Source organism: Elephas maximus, chromosome 18 (genome assembly GCF_024166365.1).
Source record: "Elephas maximus indicus isolate mEleMax1 chromosome 18, mEleMax1 primary haplotype, whole genome shotgun sequence".
NCBI classification, from domain to species: domain Eukaryota; kingdom Metazoa; phylum Chordata; class Mammalia; order Proboscidea; family Elephantidae; genus Elephas; species Elephas maximus.
The window spans coordinates 81,698,014-81,722,543 of NC_064836.1; the positions used below are offsets into that span (position 1 = coordinate 81,698,014).

General features: G+C 39.8%; 1 protein-coding gene across 1 annotated transcript in view; it reads right to left on the bottom strand.

Annotated features, from left to right (window-relative positions):
• Window positions 1-24,530, bottom strand: part of MORC1 (MORC family CW-type zinc finger 1) — a 212,637-nt gene that overhangs the window by 95,595 nt on the left and 92,512 nt on the right. Inside the window, exons 15-16 of the mRNA XM_049857885.1 lie at window positions 17,395-17,500; window positions 8,961-9,099 (exon numbers count right to left, since the gene is read on the bottom strand). Coding sequence (XP_049713842.1) covers window positions 8,961-9,099; window positions 17,395-17,500 — 245 coding nt within the window. The remainder of the gene's footprint in view (window positions 1-8,960; window positions 9,100-17,394; window positions 17,501-24,530) is intronic.

The window sequence follows — 24,530 nt, forward strand, 5'->3', positions numbered from 1 at the left end:
AAACAAGGGACCTACCATATTGGCTGGTATGATTTACCCTGACTACCAAGGAGCAATTGGATTGGTGTTGCATAATGGAAGTAAAAAAGAATATATCTGGAATACAGGAAATACCTTAAGATGTCTCTTAGTACTACCATGCCCTGTGATTAATGTCAATGGAAAACTACAGCAACCCAATTCTGACATGATGGCCCAGACACTTTAAGAATGAAGATTTGGGTCACCTCACCAGGCAAAGAACCACCACCAGCTGAAGTGCTTGCTGAGGTAAAGAGAATACAGAATGGGTGGGTGAAGAAGTTCTAAATATCAGTTACAGCCACATGGCCACTTGCAGAAACTAGGACTGAATCGTTACGAGTATTTTTTCCTTGTATGTGTGTATCAAATATTTGTTTTCTTCAGTTATAAAATATAAAATGTAAATGAGGCTAGGGTATTTTCAGTTGTATGTATGCTAGCTGTATCACGTTAGGCACAAGTATGACTTTGTAATTGTCTTTAGAGATTGTGTATTGTTTAAAGAGGTGTGTTCAGGTGCCACTCTGACAAGGGGTGTGCTGTGATGGTTAAAGTTGTGTATCAACTCGGCTGAGCCATGATTCTCAGTGGTCTGGCAGTTATGTAACAATGTAGTTTGTCAATTAGTAATGATGTAATTGGGAAGTTATGTAATAATGTAGACATCCTCCATGACATGATCTGGTGTGATCAGTATCAGTTATCAGGGGAGTTTCCTCTGGGATGTGGCCTGTATCCAATATATATACAGAAAGTCTAACAAAGCTTGCTTGCTTGCTCTGAATCCTGCATCTGGCATGTTATCATCTGACCTCTGACTCGTGAGGCCTGAGCCATCAGTCTGCCATATTGCCTGCCAATCCTGGCATTCATTAGCCTCTGCAGCCTGTGAGCCAGCGGCTTGCTGTCTTACCTGCCTATCTTGGATTCATCAGCCCCTGCAGCTACAGGAGTCAGGAGACACCTTCAGCCTGACACCTGACCCAGGGACTTGGGATTTGCTGGCCTCTACAATGGTGGGAGCCATTAAGATAAATCTCCCTATACATATGTATATAAATGCTTCACTGGTTTTGCCTCTCTACAGAAGCCAGCCTAAGATAGTCTGCTATGCCGGAAACAACAAGAGGAACAACGCTGCATTCATAGTAAAAGAAAAAAAACATTTCAAGAGCTATCCTGAAGTAAAATGCCATCAGTAATAGGATAATATACATATGTCTACAAGGAAGACCAGTTAATACGACTATTATTCAAATTTATGCACCAACCACTAATGCCAAAGCTGAAGAAACTGAAGATTTTTACCAACACCTGCAGTCTGAAATTGACAAAACATGCAATCAAGATGCTTCCATAATGACTGGTGATTGGAATGCAAAAGTTAGAAACAAAGAAGAAGGATCAGTTATTGGAAAACTTGGTCTTGGTGATAGAAACTATGTGGGAGATCGCATGACAGAATTTTTCAAGACCAAAGAGTTACTCATTGCAAATACCTTTTTTCAACAACATAAATGGTAACTATACACCTGGATCTTGCCAGATGGAAAACACGAGAATCAAATCAGCTACATCCATGGAAAGAGAAGATGGAGAAACTCAAGGCCAGGGGCCAACTATGGAACAGGCTATCAATTGCTCATATGCAAGTTGAAGCTGAAGCTGAAGAAAATTAAAACAAGTCCATAAGAGTAAAAGTACAACCTTGAGTATATCCCACCTGAATTTAGAGCTCATCTCAAGAATAGATTTGACGCATTGAACACTAATGACTAGAGACAAGATGATTTGTGGAATGCCATCAAGCACATCATGCATAAAGAAAGCAAAAGGTCATTAAAAAGGCATAAAAGAGAGAAAAAAAAAAAAGACCAAAATGGACGTCAGAAGAGACTCTGAAATTTGCTCTTGAATGCAGAGTAGCTAAAGCAAAAGGAAGAAATGACGAAGTAAAAGAGCTGTATAAAAGATTTCAAAGGGTGGCTCAAGAAAACAAAGTATTTAAATGAAATGTGCAAAGACCTGCAGTTAGAAAACCAAAAGGGAAGAACATGCTTTGCATTTCTCAAGCTGAAAGAACTGAATAAAATATCCAAGCCTTGAGTTGCAATACTGAAGGATTCTATGGGCAAAATATTGAATGACGCAGGAAGCATCAAGAAGATGGGAGGAATACATAGAGTCACCTTAGGAAAAACAACTGGCAACATTCAACCATTTTGGGAGGTAGCATATGATCAAGAAACAATGTATTAAAGGAAGAAGTTCAAGAGGTACTGAAGGCATTGGTGAAAAACAAAGCTCCATGAATTGATGGAATACCAACTGAGATGTTTCAACAAAGGCATGCAACACTGGAGCCGTTCACCGGCCTGTGCCACTAGTCTATGCCAATAAATTTGGAAGACAGCAATCCGGCCAACTGACTGGAAGAAATCTGTATTTATGCTCATTCCAAAGAAAGATGCAGAAATTATCAAATATCATCATTAATACCACACCCAAGTAAAACTTTGCTGAAGATAATTTAAAAAAAGAACAGTACAGGTATCAGAACTGCCAGAAATTCAAGCCCAATTCAGAAGAGGACTTGGAATGAAGGATATCACTGCAGATGTCAGACAGATCTTGGCTGAAAGCAGAAAATACCAGAAAGACATTTATCTGGATTTGATTGCCTTTGCAAAGCATTTGACTGTGTGAATCATAACAAATTATGGATAACAATACAAAGGATAGGAATTCCAGAACACTTCACTGTGCTCACGTAGAACCTGTACAAGAAGCAGTCCTTCAAACAGAATAAGGGGATACTTCCTGGTTTAAAGTCTGGAAAGTTGTGCATCAGGTGTCCTTTCACCATACTTATTCAATCTGTATGCTAAGCAAATAATCCGAGAAGTTGGACTATATGAAAAGAACACAACATTAGGATTGGAGGAAGACTCATTAAGAACCTGTGATATGCAGATGACACAACCTTACTGTCACGAAAGTGAAGAGGACTTGAAGCACTTACTGATGGAGGTCAAAGATGACAGCCTTCAGTATGGATATGTACGGATATAAAGAAAACAAAAATCCTTCACAACTGGACCAATAAACAACATCATGATAAATGGGGAAAATATTGAAGTTTTCAAAGTCCATTTTACTTGGACCCACAATCAATGCCTACGGAAGCAGCAGTCAAGAAATCAAACAATGTATTGCTTTGGCAAATCTGCTGCAAAAGATCTCTTTAAAGTTTTAAAAAGCAAAGATGTCACTTTGAGAATGAAGGTGAATCTGACCCAAGCCATGGTATTTTCAACTGCCTTATATGCATACAAAAGCTGGACAACAAATAGGGAACACTGAGGAAGAACTGATGCCTTTGAATTATGGTATTGGTGAAGAATATTGAATATACCATGGACTGCCAGAAGAACAGGTCTGTCCTGGAAGAAGTACAGCCAGAATGCTGCTTAGATGCAAAGACAACAAGACATTGTCTCACATGCTTTAGACATGTTATCAGGAGGGTCCAGTCCCTGCAGAAGGACATCATGCTTGGTAAAGTAGAGGGTCAGCGAAAGAGAGGAAGACTCTCAATGAGATGGACTGACACCTTGGCTGCAGCGATGGGCTCAAGCATGACAAGGATTCTGAGGATGGTCTAGTGCTGGGTAGTGTTTTGTTCCTTTGTACATAAGGTCACTATGAGTCAGAACCAACTTGACAGCACCTAATAACACAACAAAACTACCTTCTGAGTGCACAATAATGGCAGAGTCCCCCTTGTCATACAATAGAAAATAGATGAGAAATCTAATTGTAAATTGAAACTGAGAAAGGGATGTAGTCTCAAATGCAAAGTTCTCATACACAGGGGAATTGATTTTGTAAATGTACTTGAACGTTTGAAATTATTGTCTGCCGTTTACTGAAAAAAATTATTGAAATAATCCATCAGTGAAGAGCTGAGCAGTCGAGGGTGACATGATGAAAATGGAAATGCATCTCAGTTTGGCCAGCAGGTGGCACTTGTCACAAGGTATAGAAAACAGAGGGTCATGAATGAGGCAGAAACACGGAGTTAGGAACAGACCATCTCTTCAAAAGGAAGAAACAGTAGAATGGGGTCTTAGTGAAGCACCCTTTATGCAGAGGCACTCGGCTTTTTGGCACAGTGTGTCAGTTACGTGGGGGAGGGGAGATAGAGGGACAAACGTTTTACTCTATGAAATACACAGAGGGTGACAAATCTTAGAGTTTCTTGTTAGGTTTACTGAATTTAGGTATTTCCCTTAAACATGGTTTGTAATTTATCAGTCTGCTACCTTTGCAAATGGTTTTACGCCCTTTTTGTCTGATTAGTCCTATGGGACTGTGAGCATCATTATGCTGGAATTGGCAAAAAGGGAATAAATTCCAACTGTACCATTTAAAGACATGTGGTGTGACTTGAACAAAGTTATTTAACTTCTTTGAAATCATTTCCCTCTTTTGTTGAAGTGGATACATGTAGCTGGAATGTTCTGGGGATAAAATAACATGCTATTTACAGAGATGACTGCTCCGGACATCCCTGCTTCCCTCTCTCCTAGAGGACAAGGTCTAATTGTCTGGCTCTGCCTTTTAGCAGCACTGTTTTCCGCCTCACTCTGGGTTTTCTTTCATAGGCCATCCTGTGGGTGCGCTCTTAGAACGGGTTTGTCTTTCCTTACACACCAGTGTAGAGTGGAGGGTAGACGCCATTCAGATGCAGTGTAGCTACTATACGTGTGTCACATCCTAACAGCTCTGCTTCTAAAGGCACCCAGGGAGAGAAAATTCACACCGGCCACTGGATGCTTTTGAGTCTTGCTTCTGGCAACAGGCATAGAGCACCAAAATAGTTTCTGAACACTTTCATGGATTATTTTTGACAAGGGGAACTTATGTCACATCTCAAATTTTTTGTATTCGGCAATTACAATATTTTATAACAAGTAGCACAGTTTTTAAAAGACAACTAGGCCACACAAATATTGAGTTTATTTTTTAAAATCCACAAGGTTAGCACTGAATTTAAAAGGTTGGTTCCATGAAGGAACAGGGCAGCACATGACTCCAAGTCTCCATTTACATCGTTCTCACGCACACTGCCCTGTCCTTTTTCTTCTGTTCACCCTAAACAGACATCAAGACCCAGCTCAAGCCCGCTTGCTCTATGAATCTTTTTTTGACTGAAGTTACCCTCACTCTCTCCTTGTCAATGAGCTTCTACTGTAGTTTCAGTTCAGTCAATTAAGTACTGAATTAATATTGTCTTAAACCAAAAAGAAAAGCCAAATCCATTGCCATTGAGTCAATTCCGAATCATAGTGACCCTACAGGACAAAGTAGAACTGCCCCATATGGTTTCCAAGGAGGGGATGGTAGGTTTGAACTGATGACCTTTTGGTTAGCAGCTGTAACTCTTAACCACTGCACCACTTGGGCTCCATATTGTTTTACAGTTGTTGCTAATTTTAAATAGTTATTAAAACTTTTTTTTTTCCACAAGACTGTATATTATCTGAGGTCATGTATTATTCATTGATTCAACTGCAATCTATATTGTTGTTGCTATTGTTAGCTACAAAGTCATCCCTAACTCGTGGCAACCCCATGGACAATGGGATCAGACCATTGTGATCCACAGGTTTTCACTGGCTGATTTTCCTAAGTAGGTCACCAGGCCTTTCTTCTTAGTCTGGAAGCTTCACTGAAACCTTTTCGGCATCATAGCAACACACAAGCCCCTAATGACAGGTGGGTGGTTGCTGTGCATGAGGCACAGTTGCCAGGAATTGAACCCAGGTCTTCTGCATAAAAGCCAAGAATTCTACCACTGAACCATTACTGCCATCCTACACCTACCTGTAAGTGCTACATATGTGCCGGGCACTGTTTTACCTAATTCACATTCACAGTAGGCAGCCCTCATGGGGCTTACATTCTGGTATTACAGTTATTCTGGGTTCTCCACAAAGCCTGGTGTGACCGCTACAGGGGCACGTACGTGTTCAGCGAACACGTCAGAACGAACTGGCTGTCCATGGTTGGCTGCAACTCAACCAACAGGGTCAGTTAAGGGCACCGAGTACTGGGAAGCATGTTAAAGATGCTAGAATCGTCTTCACAAAAGAAGGCAGGGAAGGACAGTGAGGGTCCTTATGTCATTTGAACTGAGGGAGTAGATTCCTACTTAAGTACTGTTAAATATCTTTGGTTTATATTTGTAACCAAACGAATATAGAAACCTGGCTTAAATGTTTATGAAAAATCAACTACCAAGAAAGAAACAATAACTAGAATGATGGCTCAAATCTCTTACTCCATCGACTGCGTCAAAACCTCCACCTCAGTGGTGAATAAAGTGTCCTCAGCAAACAACGCGCCACTTGAGACTTCATGACCGGTGCTATTAATAACCAAAGGTCCAGAGAAGGCAATAAAGACAAAATCAGTTCAGGGTGTGCTGGGTTCCCTCACAAAGCAGCAAAAGGTGGTAAAAAAGAAACAGAATATTCCCCATCGGAAAGATACGACTTTACCTAATTGTTTATTTATTAAAATAACTACTGGTTCGGGTTTTGACTTGTTGCTGTTGTTAGGTGCCGTGGAGTTGGTACCAACTCAGAGCAACCCTATAGGACAGAGCTGAGCTGCTCCATAGGGTTTCCAAGGAGCAGTTGGTGGATCTGAACCACTGACCTTCTGGTTAGCAGCTGATCTCTTCACCACTACACCACCAGGGCTCCTGATTTTCATTTAAGTTACCTTTAATTTTGACTTCTGTTATTCAACTCTAAGAATTATAAAAAACTAAGCTTTTTGAGGATGTGGACTGCTTAGGACAATGGTGTTTCCAAAGTTACTGGCAGAGAGACCCTGAAACTCCAGGCTAAAAGGGAAGAGTAGGTCTCTTTGATTGTAATCACTGGAGACGGTAGACGAGTGCAGGTCCCTTGCAAGGTGGGGAGAGGTAAGAAGGTGAAACTAGGGTAGGGAAGAAAGTTTATCTGCTAAGAATCCAAGAATACATGTGATAATAAGATGTCAAAGCCAAGAGTCTTAACTTCTGCTGCGTAAGATAATTTTCTAATTTGAATAAGCACTTAATTTTCTGACATCAAGAGAGGCATCAACACGTTCAGACATATGCCACTAACCTCTTCAAGAGCTATATGAAGAAGCTGATGGTCTACACAATTAAAAAATGCTGAATTTGGGTACCAAATTTATGTAGTAAACATATAATGGCTTTATTAGTTAAGAAATTAAAACATTTCTTCATGTTACTTTTTCTTTCACTTGAGATTGTCATGGTTATCTATGTTTATCGGCAGTAATATTTTTTTTTTCCTTTTTTTTTTGACTTATAGCGGCCCTACAGGACAGAGTAGAACTGCCCCATAGAGTTTCCAAGGAGCGCCTGGTGGATTCGAACTGCTGACCCTTTGGTTAGCAGCCATAGCGTTTAACCACTACACCACCAGGGTTTCCAGTAATATTTTATTTATTGAATTTTCTTACAATTAAATATGATGTTGAGCTTATGTATTAATAGGTTAATTTTTTTTTAAAGAACAACTCCTTAAAAAACCCACCCTCAGAGAAGAAGCCTAATGAAATAATTAGAGCCTAACCTTTGGGGTCATATAGACACTTGGCCAAGTGACCTTGGACAAGCTGGCTGGCTCCTAAGAAGCTACATGTCCGTCTGTAGAGTGGAGATAGATTTCTCTATCCCTCACACTCAGTGTTGTATAGACTTCACACTGTGTTAAGCAAGGGCCTGAGTGAGTAAATCCCACCTTCGTTACTAACTGCATACTAAGGATCAACATGAGTTCAATCCCCACCTGGAAATGGATCTAGTCCTCACTTCACAGTTCTCCATCCTCATTGCTAGCTGCCCAAGTGGCATTCTCTCTCTGACCCTAGCCACCCAGAGCTGGGATGGAGCTCACAAGTTAAATGACATCCTTCAGACACCCACCCATGCAGTGCATCTCTGACTCTAGCCACCTGGAGCTAGAGTCACAAGTTAAAAGGGCATAGTCCTTCAGACTGCCAAATAGATAGACACCAGCTGCAAGCTAGAGAAGTCCATCTGACACGCAACCTTCTGTCCTATTGGCCACAATTTGGGGCTCGTTTCCCACTACCTTTTCAGGGTACCAGCCACAAGCTTGGGGAGTCTATCCAATACCCCAACCTTCTGACCTGCTGGCTCCTACTGCCCATTTTGGGTTCAATATCACTGGAACAGCTCACAGAATTCTACTCTATACTTACAGGTACCTATTTATCATAACCAGAAAGAATGCAAACAACAAGACACATAAGGCAAGGTCTGGGGGGTTTGCCAGCGCGAAGCTTCAATATTCCCCTCTCCAGTGCATAGATGTCTTTCACCAACCAGGAAGCCCATGGAACTTCATGTCCAGGGCTTTTATTTGGCCTCATTGCACAGTAAATATGGGTGGCTGATTAAATCATGCCCCTCTCTCTTCCTGAGGTGAGCTGACCAGGTGGCCTTTGTGCCCTGGCCAGCCCCTATCATTTGCACAAATCCTCCAGTGTAATCTGGCAGTTTTACATAGCAAAGGCACCTTGACTACCCAGGAAATTCCAGGGATTATCTCTCAGAACAAAGGAAAAATGCCCGACTTACTTTAGGGAAGGTGATTCATCACCACACACACACATACAGTGTTTTTTAAAGAATTCTGCTCTTGTCTCTGTACCCATGGAGCACTCGTCCTCACCTCTAGAACAGTCCTTAGGTCAAAAATTTAAAGGATGGAAAGAAGAGGTTACAAATTTTACTTGGGTAAACCACATTAGTCAATTTGCATACATGAAACCAACAGCTCAAGAGTCAGGGTAGATTTTGGAAAGAATTAATGACAACTCACCTGCAGCTGCTGTTCTGTAAGCTTATTTTGATACCTATGGACCAACTCTCTAAGATGCTTCTCTTTCTCATTTTTTGATAGCGTTGCAGTGCTCATGGTGCCCAGGGGGATAGAAGGTAGCCGTTCCATCTGATGACAACTTTACAATCAAAAAGTACAAGATAAAGCGTCAGGAGGAAATATAAAACCATGTACTCTCTGTAAAAGATGATTCATTTCTACAAGGAGTTGCTCTTTATGTCTCACAACCAAAATTGAAACACAAAGGAAGAGTACTGTATTGATGACTATAGGTGATAGATACATGGCCTTAAATCTCCCATTTGCATGGAGAAGAGTCTAATGGAAAACGTGTAGGGTAGCATTTACTTATGATGGTAAAAGAGAATAAGTTATTTTGCTAATGCTTCATTTAAACTGTATTATGAAATGAGGCCTTTTGCAAAAACGTGCTTTCTAGATACTTGATAAAGTGCCAAATATTTTTTCACAAAAATTTGAGGTAGAAATCTGTATTATTGTTGCTGTGAGTTGATACTGAGTTGATTCCAACTCACAAATGGTTAAGTGCTGGACCACTAATTAGAAGGCTGGCAGTTCAAACCCACCCAGCAGTGGTGCCTCGGAAGTAAGGCTGGTGATTTGCTTCCAAAAGGCCACAGCCCTGAAACCCCTATGGAGTGCAGTGCTACTCTGTACACACAAGGTTGCCATGAGAAATCTATGTATCTCTAAAATATATCAAATAATTCTGTCTCTAAAACAGAACATACTGGCAACATGGATCCTTTGCATGATGACTCAGGGTAACTGTGAAGATGGCTAACTACTATGATGTGGGACAATACTCAATGGCCATAGAGTCCCTTCATCAAATAGCCCCACAGACCAGGACTAGCACATCCTTCCCAAGCTCCCTGCAGCTTTCAGCACATCTGCTTTTAGCAGTCACTCTGCTTCCAGCCTCAGTGATATGCTGTTTCTAAAAAAAAAAAATCACTAGCAGGTTAATAAATGTATTAAATAATCATGTTGAATTATATATAAACAAACATTCAACAGGCTATGCATAATGGCATCCCTGGTTACAAAAAATAGTAATGACTTTTGTGACATGGTTCGGATGGTTTGAGTCCTTCCCCCCCCCACCCCCACCCCCTTCTTACTTTTGGTCCTGTGGCTACACTCCAGGGTGTAGAGTTAATCAAAATTGTTGAAAAAGTAAAATATTTTTCACCTCGGTCTGGAAGCTTTACATGGATAAGAAGTGGACATAGCTTTGGTTCACGGCATGGCTGGCAATGCGAAGCACTGAGGCAAAACACTGAGGTCAGTTCTTAGAGGCTGCTCCAGGCAGTGAGGCAGAATGCTGAGGTCAGTTCTTAAAGGCCGCTCCAGGCAGTGAGGCAGAATGCTGAGGTCAGTTCTTGGAGGCTGCTCCAGGCAGTGAGGCAGAATGCTGAGGTCAGTTCTTGGAGGCTGCTCCAGGCAGTGAGGCAGAATGCTGAGGTCAGTTCGTAGAGGCTGCTCCAGGCAGTGAGGCAGAATGCTGAGGTCAGTTCGTAGAGGCTGCTCCAGGCAGTGAGGCAGAATGCTGAGGTCAGTTCGTAGAGGCTGCTCCAGGCAGTGAGGCAGAATGCTGAGGTCAGTTCTTAGAGGCTGCTCTGGGATGCCACCGTGACCAGCTGTTATCAACCTGACCCCAATCCATGGCAACCTCATGTGTGTCAGAGACTGTGCTCCACAGGGTTTTCAATGGGTGGTTTTTTTGGAAGTAGTTCACCAGGCCTTTCTTCTGAAGTGCCTCCAACCTTTCAGATATCAACTGAACACAATATCAATTTGTACCATCTGGGAACTCTGTTGTAGCATAAAGGTTTTGTATTATTGATTGATAGGTAGGGAGAGAGACCACTCAGCTACCATAAAGAGCAAGGAGGGGCAGAGTTTATAGAAAACAAGTGTGTGCTAGGCTAAGAATGGGAGGAAGAAGTTGAGAATAGAGAGGGTATTCTCTCTGAAACAGAGAAGGAAAACTGAAGCAGATCAAACCCACTATTTCTGTTTTTCAGGGATGCAGAATGTATTTTCTTGCTCCTAACCAACAGAGAAGAGTGAATACCTACAATCAAATTCAGGTACTGTGGTGAAAAAAACACTTAAGTCCACCCACATACGGTGTTTGTTATTATTGTTGCTTTCAAAGAAAGATTCTAAATCAATGAACCCAGGGGAAAACTACTACCTATACAGGCACAGGCACCGACAGGGCAGATTTGAAGACATCTGTTGGGTGGCACCTGGAGGGGTTTCTATTTAATTTCAAAAGAAAAGAATCGTGAGGTAATGTTAATGCTTTACTCAGAAAAGAGAAGCCTAAAGTGTTTTATTAAAACTCAATCTATTCAATTGTCTTCATTTAAGATTTTTGAAAATGCATTAAATTTTAATATGCATGGTAAACTGCAGCCATTTTTTTAACAACCTTTCCAAAATTCAGTCTTTTTGGTTCAGTCAAGTGATAAGGTATCATTTTTACCCTATTTTCAAAGCAGATAAATGCATATCATGAATGTAATGGAAATATACAGGTATCTCTTCCTTAGATGTTATTGTTGTTAGGTGCCATGAAGTCGGTCCCGACTCATAGCAACCCTATGAACAACAAAAGGAAACATCCTGCATCAGCCTCACAATCGTGGCTATGCTTGAGCCCATCGTTGCAGTCACTATGTCAATCCTTTCATCAAGAGTCTTCCTCTCTTTCACTGACCCTCCACTTTACCAAGCATGTTGTCCTTCTCCAGGAACAGGACCCTCCTGATAACATGTCCAAAGTACCTGAGATGAAGTCTTGCTATCCTCACTTCTAAGGAGTATTCTGGCTGTACTTCTTCCATGATAGATTTGTTCATTCTTCTGGCAGTCCATGGTATGTTCGGTATTCTTTGCCAATACCATAATTCAAAGGAATCAATTCTTCTGTCTTTCTTATTCATTGTCCAGCTTTTCGATGCATATGAGGCAACTGAAAATACTATGGCTTAGATCAGGTGCACCTTAGTCCTCAAAGAAGTATAGTCCTCAAGCACCTTAGTCCTCAAAGCTTTTGAACACTTTAAAGAAGTATTTTGCAAATTTGCCCGATGCAATATGCCATTTGATTTCCTGACTGCAGCCTCCATGGGTGCTGATTGTGGATCCAAGTAAAATGAAATCCTTGACAGCTTCAATATTTCCTCTGTTTATCATGATGTTGCTTATTGGTCCAGTAGTGAAGATTTTTGTTTTGTTTTGAGGTGTAATCCATACTGAAGACTGTGGTCTTTGATCTTTATCAGTAAGTGCTTCAAGTCCTCTTCACTTCCAGAAAGCAATTTTGCCTCATCTACATATATCAGGTTGTTAATGAGTCTTCCTCCAGTCCTGATGCTGCATTCTTCTTCATACAGTCCAGTTTCTCAGATTACTTACTCCGCATACAGATATAATAAGTGTGGTGAAGGGATACAACCCTGACACACACTTTTCCTGATTTTAAACCTCGCAGTATTCCCTTGTTCTGTTTGAAGGACTGCCTCTTGGTCTATGTACAGGTTCCTCATGAGCACAATTAAGTGCTCTAGATTTCCCATTCTTTGCAATGTTGTCCATAATTTGTTGTGATCCACATGTCAAATGCTTTTGAATAGTGAATAAAATCCAGGTAGACATCTTTCTGGTATTCTCTGTGATATCCCTTGTTCCACACCCTATTCTGAATCCAGCTTGAATTTTTGACAGTTCCCTGTTGATGTACTGCTGCAACTGCTTTTGAACGGTCTTCAGGAAAACTTTACTTGCCTGTGATATTAATGATATTGTTCCATAATTTCTGCGTCCTGTTGGATCACCTTTCTTGGGAATAGGCATAACTATGGATCTCTTCCAGTCTTCCAAATTTCTTGCCATAGACAAGTGAGTAATTCCAGCACTGCATCCATTTATTGAAACATCTCAAGACGTATTCCATTAATTTCTGGAGCCTTGTTTTTTGCCAATGCCTTCAGTACTATTGGTTCCTGATCATATGCTACCTCTTGAAATAGCTGAACTTTGTCCAATTCCTTTTGACACAGTGACTGTGTGTATTCCTTCTATCTTCTTTTGATGCTTCCTGAGTTGTTTAATATTTTCCTGATAGAATCCTTCAATATCGTACCTCGAGGCTTGCATTTTTTCTTCAGTTCTTTCAGCTTGAGAAATGCAGAGCATGGTCTTCCGTTTTGGTTTTCCATCTCCAGGTCTTTGCACATGTCATTATAATACTTTGTCTTCTCAAGCCAGACTTTGAAACCTTCCATTCAACTCTTTTACTTCATCATTGCTTCCTTTTGCTTTAGCTACTTGATGTTCAAGAGCAAGTTTGAGTCTCTTCTGACACCCATTTTGGTCTTTTCTTTCTTTTCCGTCTTTTTAAAGACCTTTTGCTTTCTTTATGTATGATGTCATTCCACAACTCATTTGGTCTTCAGGCATTAGTGTTCAATGCATCAAATCTATTCTTGAGATGGTCTCTGTATTCAGGTGGCATATACTAAAGGTCGTACTTTGGCTCTTGTGGACTTGTTCTAAGGACTTGTTCTAGTTTTCTTCAATTTCAACTTGAACTTGCATATGAGCAACTGATGGTCTGTTACACAGTGGGGCCCTGGCCTCATTCTGACTGATGATATTGATCTTTTCCATTGCCTCTTCCCACAGATGTAGTTGATTTGGTTCCTGTGTATTCCATCTGGCAAGGTCCACATGTATAGTCACCACTTATGTTGGTGAAAAAAGGTATTTACAATGGAGAAATCATTGATCCTGCAAAATTCTATCATGCGATCTCTGGCGTCATTTCTATCACCAAGGTCATATTTTCCAACTACTGATCCTTCTTCGTTTCCAACTTTTGCATTCCAATCTCCAAGAACTACCAATGGATGTTGATTGTATGTTTGATCAATTTCTGACTACAAAAGTTGGTAAAAAAAAATCTTCAATTTCTTCATCTTTGGCCTTACTGGTTGGTGTATAAATTTGAATAAGAGTCGTATTCACTGGTCTTCCTTGTCAGTGTATGGATATTATCCTACCACTTGCAGTGTTGTACTTTAGAACAGATCTAGAAATGTTCTTTTTGACAATGAATGCAATACCATTCCTCTTCAAGTTGTCCTTCCCGGCAGAGTAGACCATATGATTGTCCATCTCAAAATGGCCAATACCACTCCATTCCAGCTCACTAATGCCTAGGATATCAATGTTTATGTATTCCATTTCATTTTTGATGATTTCCAGTTTTCCTAGATTCACACTTCATACATTTCATGTTCCGATTATTAATGGATGTTTGCAGCTGTTTCTTCTCATTTTGAACCATGTCACATCAGCAAATGAAGGTCCTGACAGCTTGACTCCATCCACCTCATTAAGGTTCACTCTACTTAGAGGACGAAGGTCTTCCCAGTCACCTTTTGAGTGCCTTCCAACCTGAGGAGCTCATCTTACAGCACTATATCAAACAATGTTCTGCTACTATTGATAAGCTTTTCACTGGCTAAATCTTTTCAGAAGTAGACTTCCAGGACCTTCTTCCTAGTCTATCTTAGTCTGGAAGCTCAGCTGAACCCTGTTGGCCATGGGTGATCCTGCTGGTATTTGAATACCGGTGGCAGAGCTTCCAGCATCACAGCAACACGCAAGCCCCCACAGTACAACAAACTGGCAGACATGTGGGGGAAAAGAAGCTTTAGTGGTTTGAAAGAAGATGGCTTCCATTTTACTCTATCTGGGTCACTGCCCCTGAATACTGCCACCATCTCTTTAAATGAGAACCATAAAATCATGTATTTTTGTCACTAAAAGGTATTTGGATTGCATCGGACTCTCCTGAAATATAAAAGGACGCCTTCAAAGAAGTGATTTGGTAAAGCAAAAAGAGTAAAGGTTTTGCAACAAAATGCTTAGCTTTAAATTTCAACTATAACAAGGAACCTTGAACGAGTCACTGATCCTGTCTTAGCCTCTCTGTTTTCTCCTTTGAGAAAGTTCTTAGGACTATGGTGTAATTGCCATGTATGAGAAACCTACTGTTTCCTGCCCAAGGTCTAGTTACATAGACGTGGTTCATTCAAATACTGTTTACTGCTATTAACCCTGCTGATACTAAACCATATTTTACTGAAATAAAACAAAAGCACTTTTCACCCCATTTTTCTGTCCCTCTACTTATGGAATGATGCATAATAAAGAACTACAGTTCCCTGCTCCTCACTTTAACCCACTCATTTCATGTGATTCTAGCTAATTCTATAGCACATGTATATCAGTTCTGCCTAAAGATAATCTCTTTCAAGGTATGTTTGCAAGGTATGCACTGCCCATCCTACCATACTGAATCAGAGGACAGCTCAAGGTCACCAGATCCATTTCTCTTCTGCTGGGAGTCATTTATCTATGTCACTGTCAATAATTTCCTGTAAAGGAGGTGCCAACTCTTGATTAACTGCCCTTGTAATCAGGAGTTTCTTTATATCTCACCCAAATATCTTGCTACCATTTTAAGCATGTTTCTCCTCATAATCTTTTCAGTGGAAATGAGATACAGATGGCCAACAGTATGGTAATATATTTAAAGAACCAAGGACTTAAGCAAATTATAAATATAAGAAGACTTTTCACTGTAGGCTTTTAAAGTCTATCAGTTTCCTGTCAACAAGGCTAAAATTATCTTGTCTCCCATCACAGGTGGCCCTGTTTTGATGTGTAAAGGGCAGAGTAATGCAGCTCTGAAGCTAATTTTGCGATGCTCTGTGATGGCATCACCATCTTTCAATGAGACAAGGATAGTAAGGGGCCAGTATAGGGACGGTGGTGAGCTGGAGATAAGGGAAGCTGTAATGGACTGCTTCCCAGTTCTTTGGGTCTGACAGTGCCCAAGATTAGTCTATGAAATCATAGCTATATAGTTAAATCTGTGGAGAGTATCGTAAATTCTGGCTCCTTGTTGTTAAGGGACCCCAGTGACCAGGGAATTTCAGTAGACTGTCTTTACAAGAGGACCAGCTGGATGCAGAGAAGATGCACCAAAGTACTATTATTATACCCCATCTACAAAGAGTTGAATTAAAGAAGTGTCTTATCATTTCCTGAGGTTTCATAGCCGGTGGAGTCAGGAATTAAAGACAGGTTTCTGGCCCAGTCTGAACTCCGAACACTACCCAACACATTGTTTGAATAGTTCTTAGCTCATAGCATGTAATCAGTATTATTATTATTAGGCCAGAATCAATTAGGAATTAGAAAACCTTACTCATAAACAAGTTTTTTAACCCCTATTTGGGCTTTAATGGTCTCTTCTCTGAAATAAACATGTCAGACTAGATGAGTTTTTTTTTTTTTTAATCTTACTCCATTGAGCTCTAAGCTTTTTGCAGAGAGTAGGGAACAGAGTACTTTTGGTCCCCAGGTTTCCAGAGTCCAATTGAACCAGGACAGTTCTGCTTTTATCTATTTTACTTACTTGGATTCCAAGACAAATTTTATTTGAAAACAAAATATGAGTTCTGCTGTAAACAAAACAATGGAGGAGGAGTTGGAAAACCCCCGGTCAATGTGAAATCTTAGCACCCTTCAACCTCTGACATTTTTGTTCCACCTCAAAAGATAATTAGCCTGGGGGCTCTAGATGGAAGGGGCTTCAGCAACAGTTTCTGAATGTATTCTTCTTATACTTACTTTTTCTACTTTTTTCGGGGCTGGATAAAAATAACCAAACAGGAATTATTACCCTATTGTCTATATTAGCAATATTGATCCACTTATCCAGGCAGGACTTAGAACCATCTCCATGGAAAAGCTCTGTTTGACCCAGGGGTACCTTTGTTAAAAAAAAAAGGGAGTATTAAATCTTTTTCCCTAGGGAAAGAACATTAGTTTCAAAGGGCTAGTAATAATGTTGACATTCATCAATATTTAATTGGTCTTTTTCCTGTTTTAGACTGAACTTTTTCCTCCAAGAGCACAAAGCAATGAAATCAATATATGACTTAAATGGAAAAAGCACATGGTCTACCAGCTGAATGCCTCTGGAGACACCCTCGGTTTAACACTCCTATACGGTAGGGTCGTATATTGTGTGAAAATGAACTGGAAGGCGCAACTCTTGAATATTGGCTGGGTCATGGTCTTCTGCCAACAAAAGTGCAGAGCTTTCATGCTCCAGCGTCTACAGAAATGACATCCAGGTCTCTTTTATCTTGTTGGAAAAACATACTAATGAAATATCTTTCCACAAGTGGCAAGGGGCTAGAAAGGATTTGAAGAGATAGCAGATCCTGAGCTATAATCCATCTGTACTGTTATTTTCTAGTGGATAAAAGATTTTTGAAAACTCTGTCAAATCTACCTGTTTTCCAAGGGGTTAGGATTATTAGCACAAATCCAGATGTCAAGAAATTCTTTTTCCTGATAATTAGTAGAGGAAGGCAAGACTCTCCACTTGAGGCAAAGATCTGATAATCAAAACAAAATCACACACAAAAGAGGCCACAATTAGGAAGGAATCCATCACATTAAGGCATCAGTTTGCATATACCAAGAGTATAAGGGTATCTCTGGGTCCAAACGTGAAGGCTTGATTACATACTATTATACCTGATGATAAAACTACGCTAGGGTTCTACAAGGTCCTGCCAATAACTTATAATTATTATTATAGTTTACGTTCCCTTCTGTTGTTTTTCTGCCACCCTACCTCCTCCTAAGCCACGTTATGACCTCAGTGGCTTGAATCTCCTTTCCTCTAAGTATATTATCCATCTGCTGACAACACCATTTTTTGTCTCCAACCACATAACATAAAAAGGAAAATCAAGCTCTCTGAACCATCTAAATGTTTCCTTGTTCTGCACTGTTTTCTGTTTTTATCCCACTCTTCAGCCTACAGTTTCTGAACTCTTTGTCCATTTCCCCCTTTGAGCCTGCCCTTGTCTTTAGGAGCAAAGCATACTACTCTTTCCAGGCTATACTATTTTTTTTTTATTGTGTTTTAAGTGAAAGTTTATGAATCAAATCAGCCTCTCGTACAAAATCTTACACACACCTTGCTATGTACTCCTAATTGCTCTCCCTTTAACGAGACAGCACACTCCTCCCAAACCTGTATTCCCCTGTCCATTCAGCCAGCTTCTGGACCCCTCTTCCCTCTCATCTCCGCTCCAGACAGGAGCTGCCCGCATAGTCTCACGTGTCTACTTGAACCAAGAAGCTCATTCCACACCAGTATAATTTTCTATCTTACAGTCCAGTCCAATCCCTGTCTGAAGAGTTGGCTTTGGGAATGGTTCCGGTCTTAGGCTAACAGAAGGTCTGGGGACCATGACCTCCGGGGCTCTTCTAGTCTCAGTCAGACCATTAAGTCTGATCTTTTTACGAAAATTTGAGGTCTGCATCCCACTGCTCTCCTGCTCATCAGGGATTCTCTGCTGTGTTCCCCGTCAGGGTACTCATCGGTTGTAGCCGGACACCATCTAGCTCTTCTGGGCTCAGGCTGATGTAGTCTCTGATTTATGTGGCTCTTTCCAACTCTTGGAAACCCTGGTGGCATGGTGGCTAAGTGCTACGGCTGCTAACCAAAGGGTCGGCAGTTTGAATCCTCCAGGCACTCCTTGGAAACTCTATGGGGCAGTTCTACTCTGTCCTATAGGGTCACTATGAGTCAGAATCGACTCGATGGCACTGGGTTTGCTTTTTGGTTTTTTGGTTCTGTCTCTTGGGCTCATAATTACCTTGTGTCTTTGGTGTTCTCCTTTGTTCATTTTTTAATGGGGTTGTCTTTTTGTGGTTGAGGTTTTGTAGTATCATGTAGATTTTAGAGATCAGACGCTGACGGGAAATGTCATAGCTAAAAACTTTTCCCAGTCTGTAGGTAAAAACTCTTCTGGTGAAGCTGTTGGATGAACACAGGTGTTTGATTTTCAGGGGCTCCCAGTTATCTAGTTTCTTTTCTGGTGTTTGTGCATTGTTGGTAATGTTTTGTATACTGTTTATGCCACGTAGTAGGGCTCCTAGTGTTGTCCCTATTTTTTCTTCCATGATCTTTACTGTTTTAGATTTTATATTTAGGTCTTTGATCCATTTTGTGTTGGTTTTTGTGCATGGTGTGAGGTATGGGTCTTGTTTCATTTTTTTTGTGTATGGATATCCAGTTATGCCAGCACCATTTGTTAAGGAGACTGTCTTTTTCCCATTTAACTGACTTTGGGCCTTTGATAAATATCAGCTGCTCATATGTGTATGGATTTATGTCTGGATTCTCGACTCTGCTCCACTGGTCTGTGTATCTGTTGTCGTACCTGTAGCAGGCTGTTTTGACTACTGTGGCGGTATAATACATCCTAAAATCAGGTACTGTGGGGCCGCCCACTTTGTTCTTCTTTTTCACTAATGCTTACTTACCCGGGGCCTCTTTCCCTTCCATATGAAGTTGGCGATTCATTTCCCCATCTCATTAAAAAATGTCATTGGAATTTGGATCGGAATTTCATTGTATCTATAGATATCTTTTGGTAGAATAGACATTTTTAAATGTTGAGTGTTCCTATCTGTGAGCAAGGTATGTTTTTCCACTTATGTAGGTTTTTTTGGTTTCTTGCAGTAGGGTCTTGTAGTATTCTTTGTACAGATCTTTTACATCTCTGATTATATTTATCCCTAAGTATTTTATCTTCATGGGTACTACTGTAAATGGTATTGATTTGGTGTATTTCCTCTTCGATGTTCTCTTTGTTGGTGTAGAGGAATCCAACTGATTTTTGTACGTTTATCTTGTATCCTGATACTCTGCTGAACTCTTCTATTAGTTTCAGTAGCTTTCTTGAGGGTTCTCTAGGATTTTCTGTGCATAAGATCATTTCATCTGCAAATAGAGATACTTTTACTTCTTCCTTACCAATCCGGATCCCCTTTATTTCTTTATCTAGCCTAACTGCTCTGACTACGACCTCCAGCACAATGTTGAATAGAGTGCTGATAAAGGTCATCCTGGTCTGGTTCCCTGGTTCCCGTTCTCAAGGATAATGCTTTCAGACTTTCTCCATTTAGGATGATGTTGGCTTTGTATAAATGGCCTTTATTATGGTGAGGAATTTTCCTTCTACTCCTATTTTGCTAAGAGTTTTTATCACAAATGGGTGTTGGAGTTTATCAATTGCCTTTTCTGCATCTATCGATAAGATGATGTAGTTTTTGTCTTTTGATTTATTTATATGATGGATTACATTGATCATTTTTCTAATGTTGAAATACCCCTGCATACCTGGTATGAATCCCACTTGACCATGGTAAATTATCTTTTTGATAAGCTGTTGAATTCTATTGGCTAGAAGTTTGTCGGTAATTTTCTTTTTTTGCGGTGTCTTTACCTGGTTTTGGTATCAGGGATACGGTGGCTTCATAGAATGAGTTTGGGAGTATTCCATCCTTTTCTATGCTCTGAATTACCCTTAGTAGTAGAGGTGTTAACTCTTCTCTGAAGGTTTGGTATAACTCTTCAGTGAAGCCATCTGGGCCAGGGCTTTTTTAAATTACCATTTTAATCTCTTCTTTTGTTACAGATTTATTTAGTTGTTCTACTTCTGTGTTAGTTTAGGTAGGCTGTATGTTTCTAGAAATTCGCCCATTTCTTCTAGGTTTTCAAATTTGCTAGAGTACTATTTTTTTGTAGTAATCTGATATGATTCTTTTAATTTCAGTTGGGTCTGTTGTGATATCACCCATATTATTTCTTATTCAGGTTATTTGTTTTGACTCCTGTTTTTCTTTTGTCAGATCGGCCAATGGTTTATCCATTTTGTTAATTTTTTCAGAGAGCCAGCTTTTAGTCTTGTTAACTCTTTTAAATGTTTTTCTGTCCTCTATTTCATTTAATTCTGCGATGATTTTTATTATTTGCTTTCTTCTGGTGCCTGATGGTTTCTTTTGTTGCTCTCTATTCAATTTGTAGAGATAATTCTTTGATTTTGGCCCTTTCTTCTTTATGTACGTGTGCATTTATTCTTATAAATTGACCTCTGCACACTACTTTAGCTGTGTCCCAAAGGTTCTGATAGAATGTGTTTTCATTCTCATTGGATTCTATGAATTTCTTTATTCCATCCTTAATTTCTTCTATAACCCAATCATTTTTGAGCAGGGTATTGCTCAGTTTCCAAGTGTTTGACTTCTTTTCCCTACTTTTTCTGTTATTGATTTCTACTTTCATGGCTTTATGGTCAGAGAAGATGCTTTGTAATATTTCGATGTTTTGAATTCTGTTAAGGCTTACTTTATGACCTAACGTGTGGTCTATTCTAGAGAATGTTGCACACACGCTGGAAAATGAAGTATACTTGGCTGCTGTTGGGTGGAGTGTTCTATATATGTCTATTAGGTCAAGTTGGTTGACCGTCGCATTTAAATCTTCCGTGTCTTTATTGAGCTTCTTTCTGAATGTTCTGTCCTTCACCGAAAGTTGCGTATTGAAGTCTCCTACTATTATTGTGGAGCTGTCTATCTCACATCTCAATGTTGTTAGAGCTTGTTTTATGTATCTTGCAGCCTTGTCATTGGGTACATAAATATTTAATATGGTTATATCCTCCTGGTATATTGTCCCTTTAATCATTACATAGTGTCCTTCCTTATCCTTTGTGGTGGATTTAACTTTAGTCTATTTTGTCAGAAATTAATATTGCCACTCCTGCTCTTTTTTCAGTTGTTGCTCACTTGATATATTTTTTCCATCCTTTGAGTTTTAGATTCTTTGTGTCTTTAAGTCTAAGGTGTTTCTTGTAGGGAGCATATAGACAAATCGTGTTTCTTCATCCATTCTGCCATTCTCTGTCTCTTTATTGGTGTATTTAGTCCATTTACATTCAGCGTAATTATGGGTAGGTGAGCTGATGCTGTCATTTTGATGTCTTTTTGTGTGTGTTATTGACAGTTTATTTTTCCCTCTTATTTTTTTGCTGAGTAGTTTATATATTGCTTTTCCTCTTATTCATTTTTCTTGATTTTATTTTTGCTGAGTCTTTAGGTTTTTCTTTTTCTTTTGATGAATAGGATTGTTAGTCTCCTTTGTGGTTATCTTAATATTTACCCCTGTTTTTCTAAGTTTAAATCTAACTTTTATTTCTTTACATCATCTTGACTTCTTTGCCATATGAAAGATCTATGACTACATTTTTTAGTCCCTCTTCATTGTTTTAAGGTGCAAGCCATATACCTTAAAACAATAAAGATAAACAAAACAAAAATCCTCATGATAAACAGAGAAAAGACTGACGTTGTCAAGGATTTCATTTTACTTGGATCCACAATCAACAGCCATGGAAGAAGCAGTCAAGAAATCAAACAGCACATTGCATTGGATAAATCTGCTGCAAAGGACCTCTTTAAAAGTGTTGAAAGGCAGGGATGTCACCTTGAAGACTAAGATGCACCAGACCCAAGCCATGGTATCTTCAATTGCATCATATGCACGTGAAAGCTGGACAATGAATACGGAAGACGGAAGGAGAATTGACGCCTTTGAATTGTGGCATTGGGGAAGAATATTGAATAAACCATGGACTGCCAAAAGAAGGAACAAATCTGTCATGGAAGAAGTACAACCAGAATGCTCCTTAGAAGCAAGGATAGCGAGACTTTGTCTTACATACTTTGGACATATTGTCAGGAGGTATCAGTCCCTGGAGAATGACATGATGCTTGGTAAGGTAGAAGGTCAGCAAAAGAGAGGAAGACCCTCAGCGAGGTGGACTGACACAGTGGCTGCAACAATGAGCTCAAGCATCTAATAACGATTGTAAGGATGGTGCAGGATCAGGCAGTTTTTCATTCTGTTGTGCACAGGGTCACTACAAGTCAAAACCAACTTGATGGCGCCGAACAACAATAAAATATGGTTTTAATGTTGTCATCTTTTACATAATGACATTGCTGTTTCCCTGTTTTGAGCGCTTTTTTATCTTGATTTGTTTTTGTGATTTCCCTCTCTGGGTTGATATCTGGTTGCTCTGTCCTATGTTCCAGTCTTGGGTTGATATCTGATATTATTGATTTTGTAACCAGAGAACTCGCTTCAGTATTCCTTGTAGTTTTGGTTTGATTTTACAAATTCCTTAAATTTCTTTTTTTCTGGGTATATCCTAATTTCACCTTCATATTTGAGACACAGTTTTTTTTGGATATATGATTCTTAGCGGGCAGTTTTTTTTCCTTCAATGCTTTATATAAGTCTTCTTGCCTGCATGGTTTCTGCCAAGTAGTCCAGGTTTATTCTTACTAACTCTCTTTGTAGGTGACTTTTTGTTTATCTCTAGCCACTCTTAAAATTCACTCTTTATATTTGCTTTTGGCAAGTTTGATTATAATATGTCTTGGTGACTTCCTTTTGAGATCTACCTTATGTGGAGTTTGATGAGCATCTTGGATAGATCTCTTCTCATCTTTCACAGTATCAGGGAAGTTTTTTGCCAACAAATCTTCAACAATTCTCTCTGTATTTTCTGTTATCCCTCCTTGTTCTGGTATTCCAATCACTTGCAGATTTCTCTTGATAGAGTCCCACGTGATTCTTAGGGTTTCTTCATTTTTTTTAATTCTTTTATCTGATTTTTCTTCTAATATATTGGTGCCAAGTGTTTTATCTTCAGTCTCACTAATTCTGCTTTCCATTTCTTTAATTCTCCTTTGACAACTATTGAGTTGTCTGATTTGGTAATTCCATTGTTAATCTGAATTTCTGATTGCTTTCTCTCTGTGGATTCTTGCATCCTATTAAATTTTTCATTATGTTCTTGAATAACCTTTTTAATTTCTTCAACTGCTTTATCTGTGTTGTGTCCTTTGGCTTGTTCTGAGTTTTGCCTGATCTCCTTCCTAATCTTTTGAAGAGTTCTGTATATTAATCTTTTGTATTCTACATCTGATAATGCCAGGAAGACATTTTCATCCAGAAGATTCCTTGATTTTTTGTTTCGAGAGCTTGTTGAAGCGATCATGGTCTGGTTCTTTATGTGATTTGATATTGACTGTTGTCTCCGAGCCATCTATAAGTTATTGTATTAATTTATTTTATGTCTGCTTATTATATCCTAGCTTCTTGCTTTGTTTTGTTTTGATATGCCCAAATAGGCTGCTTGAGTGAGCTAGCCTGATTATTTTTGCCTTTGATGCTCTAATGTCTTGTCACCAGAGGGTTAGAGCTGTTATCAGGTACATGACCCTAGGAGTCCATTCACTTTTCTTGTACAGATTCAGCTCAGGTGTTCAGGTATGTGGTCATCAAGTATGTGGTGCATGCTCTGTCCTACAGTATTAAAGTGGTAGGGTTGATTGTGTAGGCACAGGTATCTGGTTGCAGCAGGGAGTCACGCTCTGAACAAGGCAGGGGGCTGACAACCATCCCCTGAGTGTCTGTGAGGAAAGCATGCCCCCATTCCCTGGAGCACACAGGTGGGTGGGTTCTGCAGCCAGACCATGGGCACCTCCTGCTTTTGG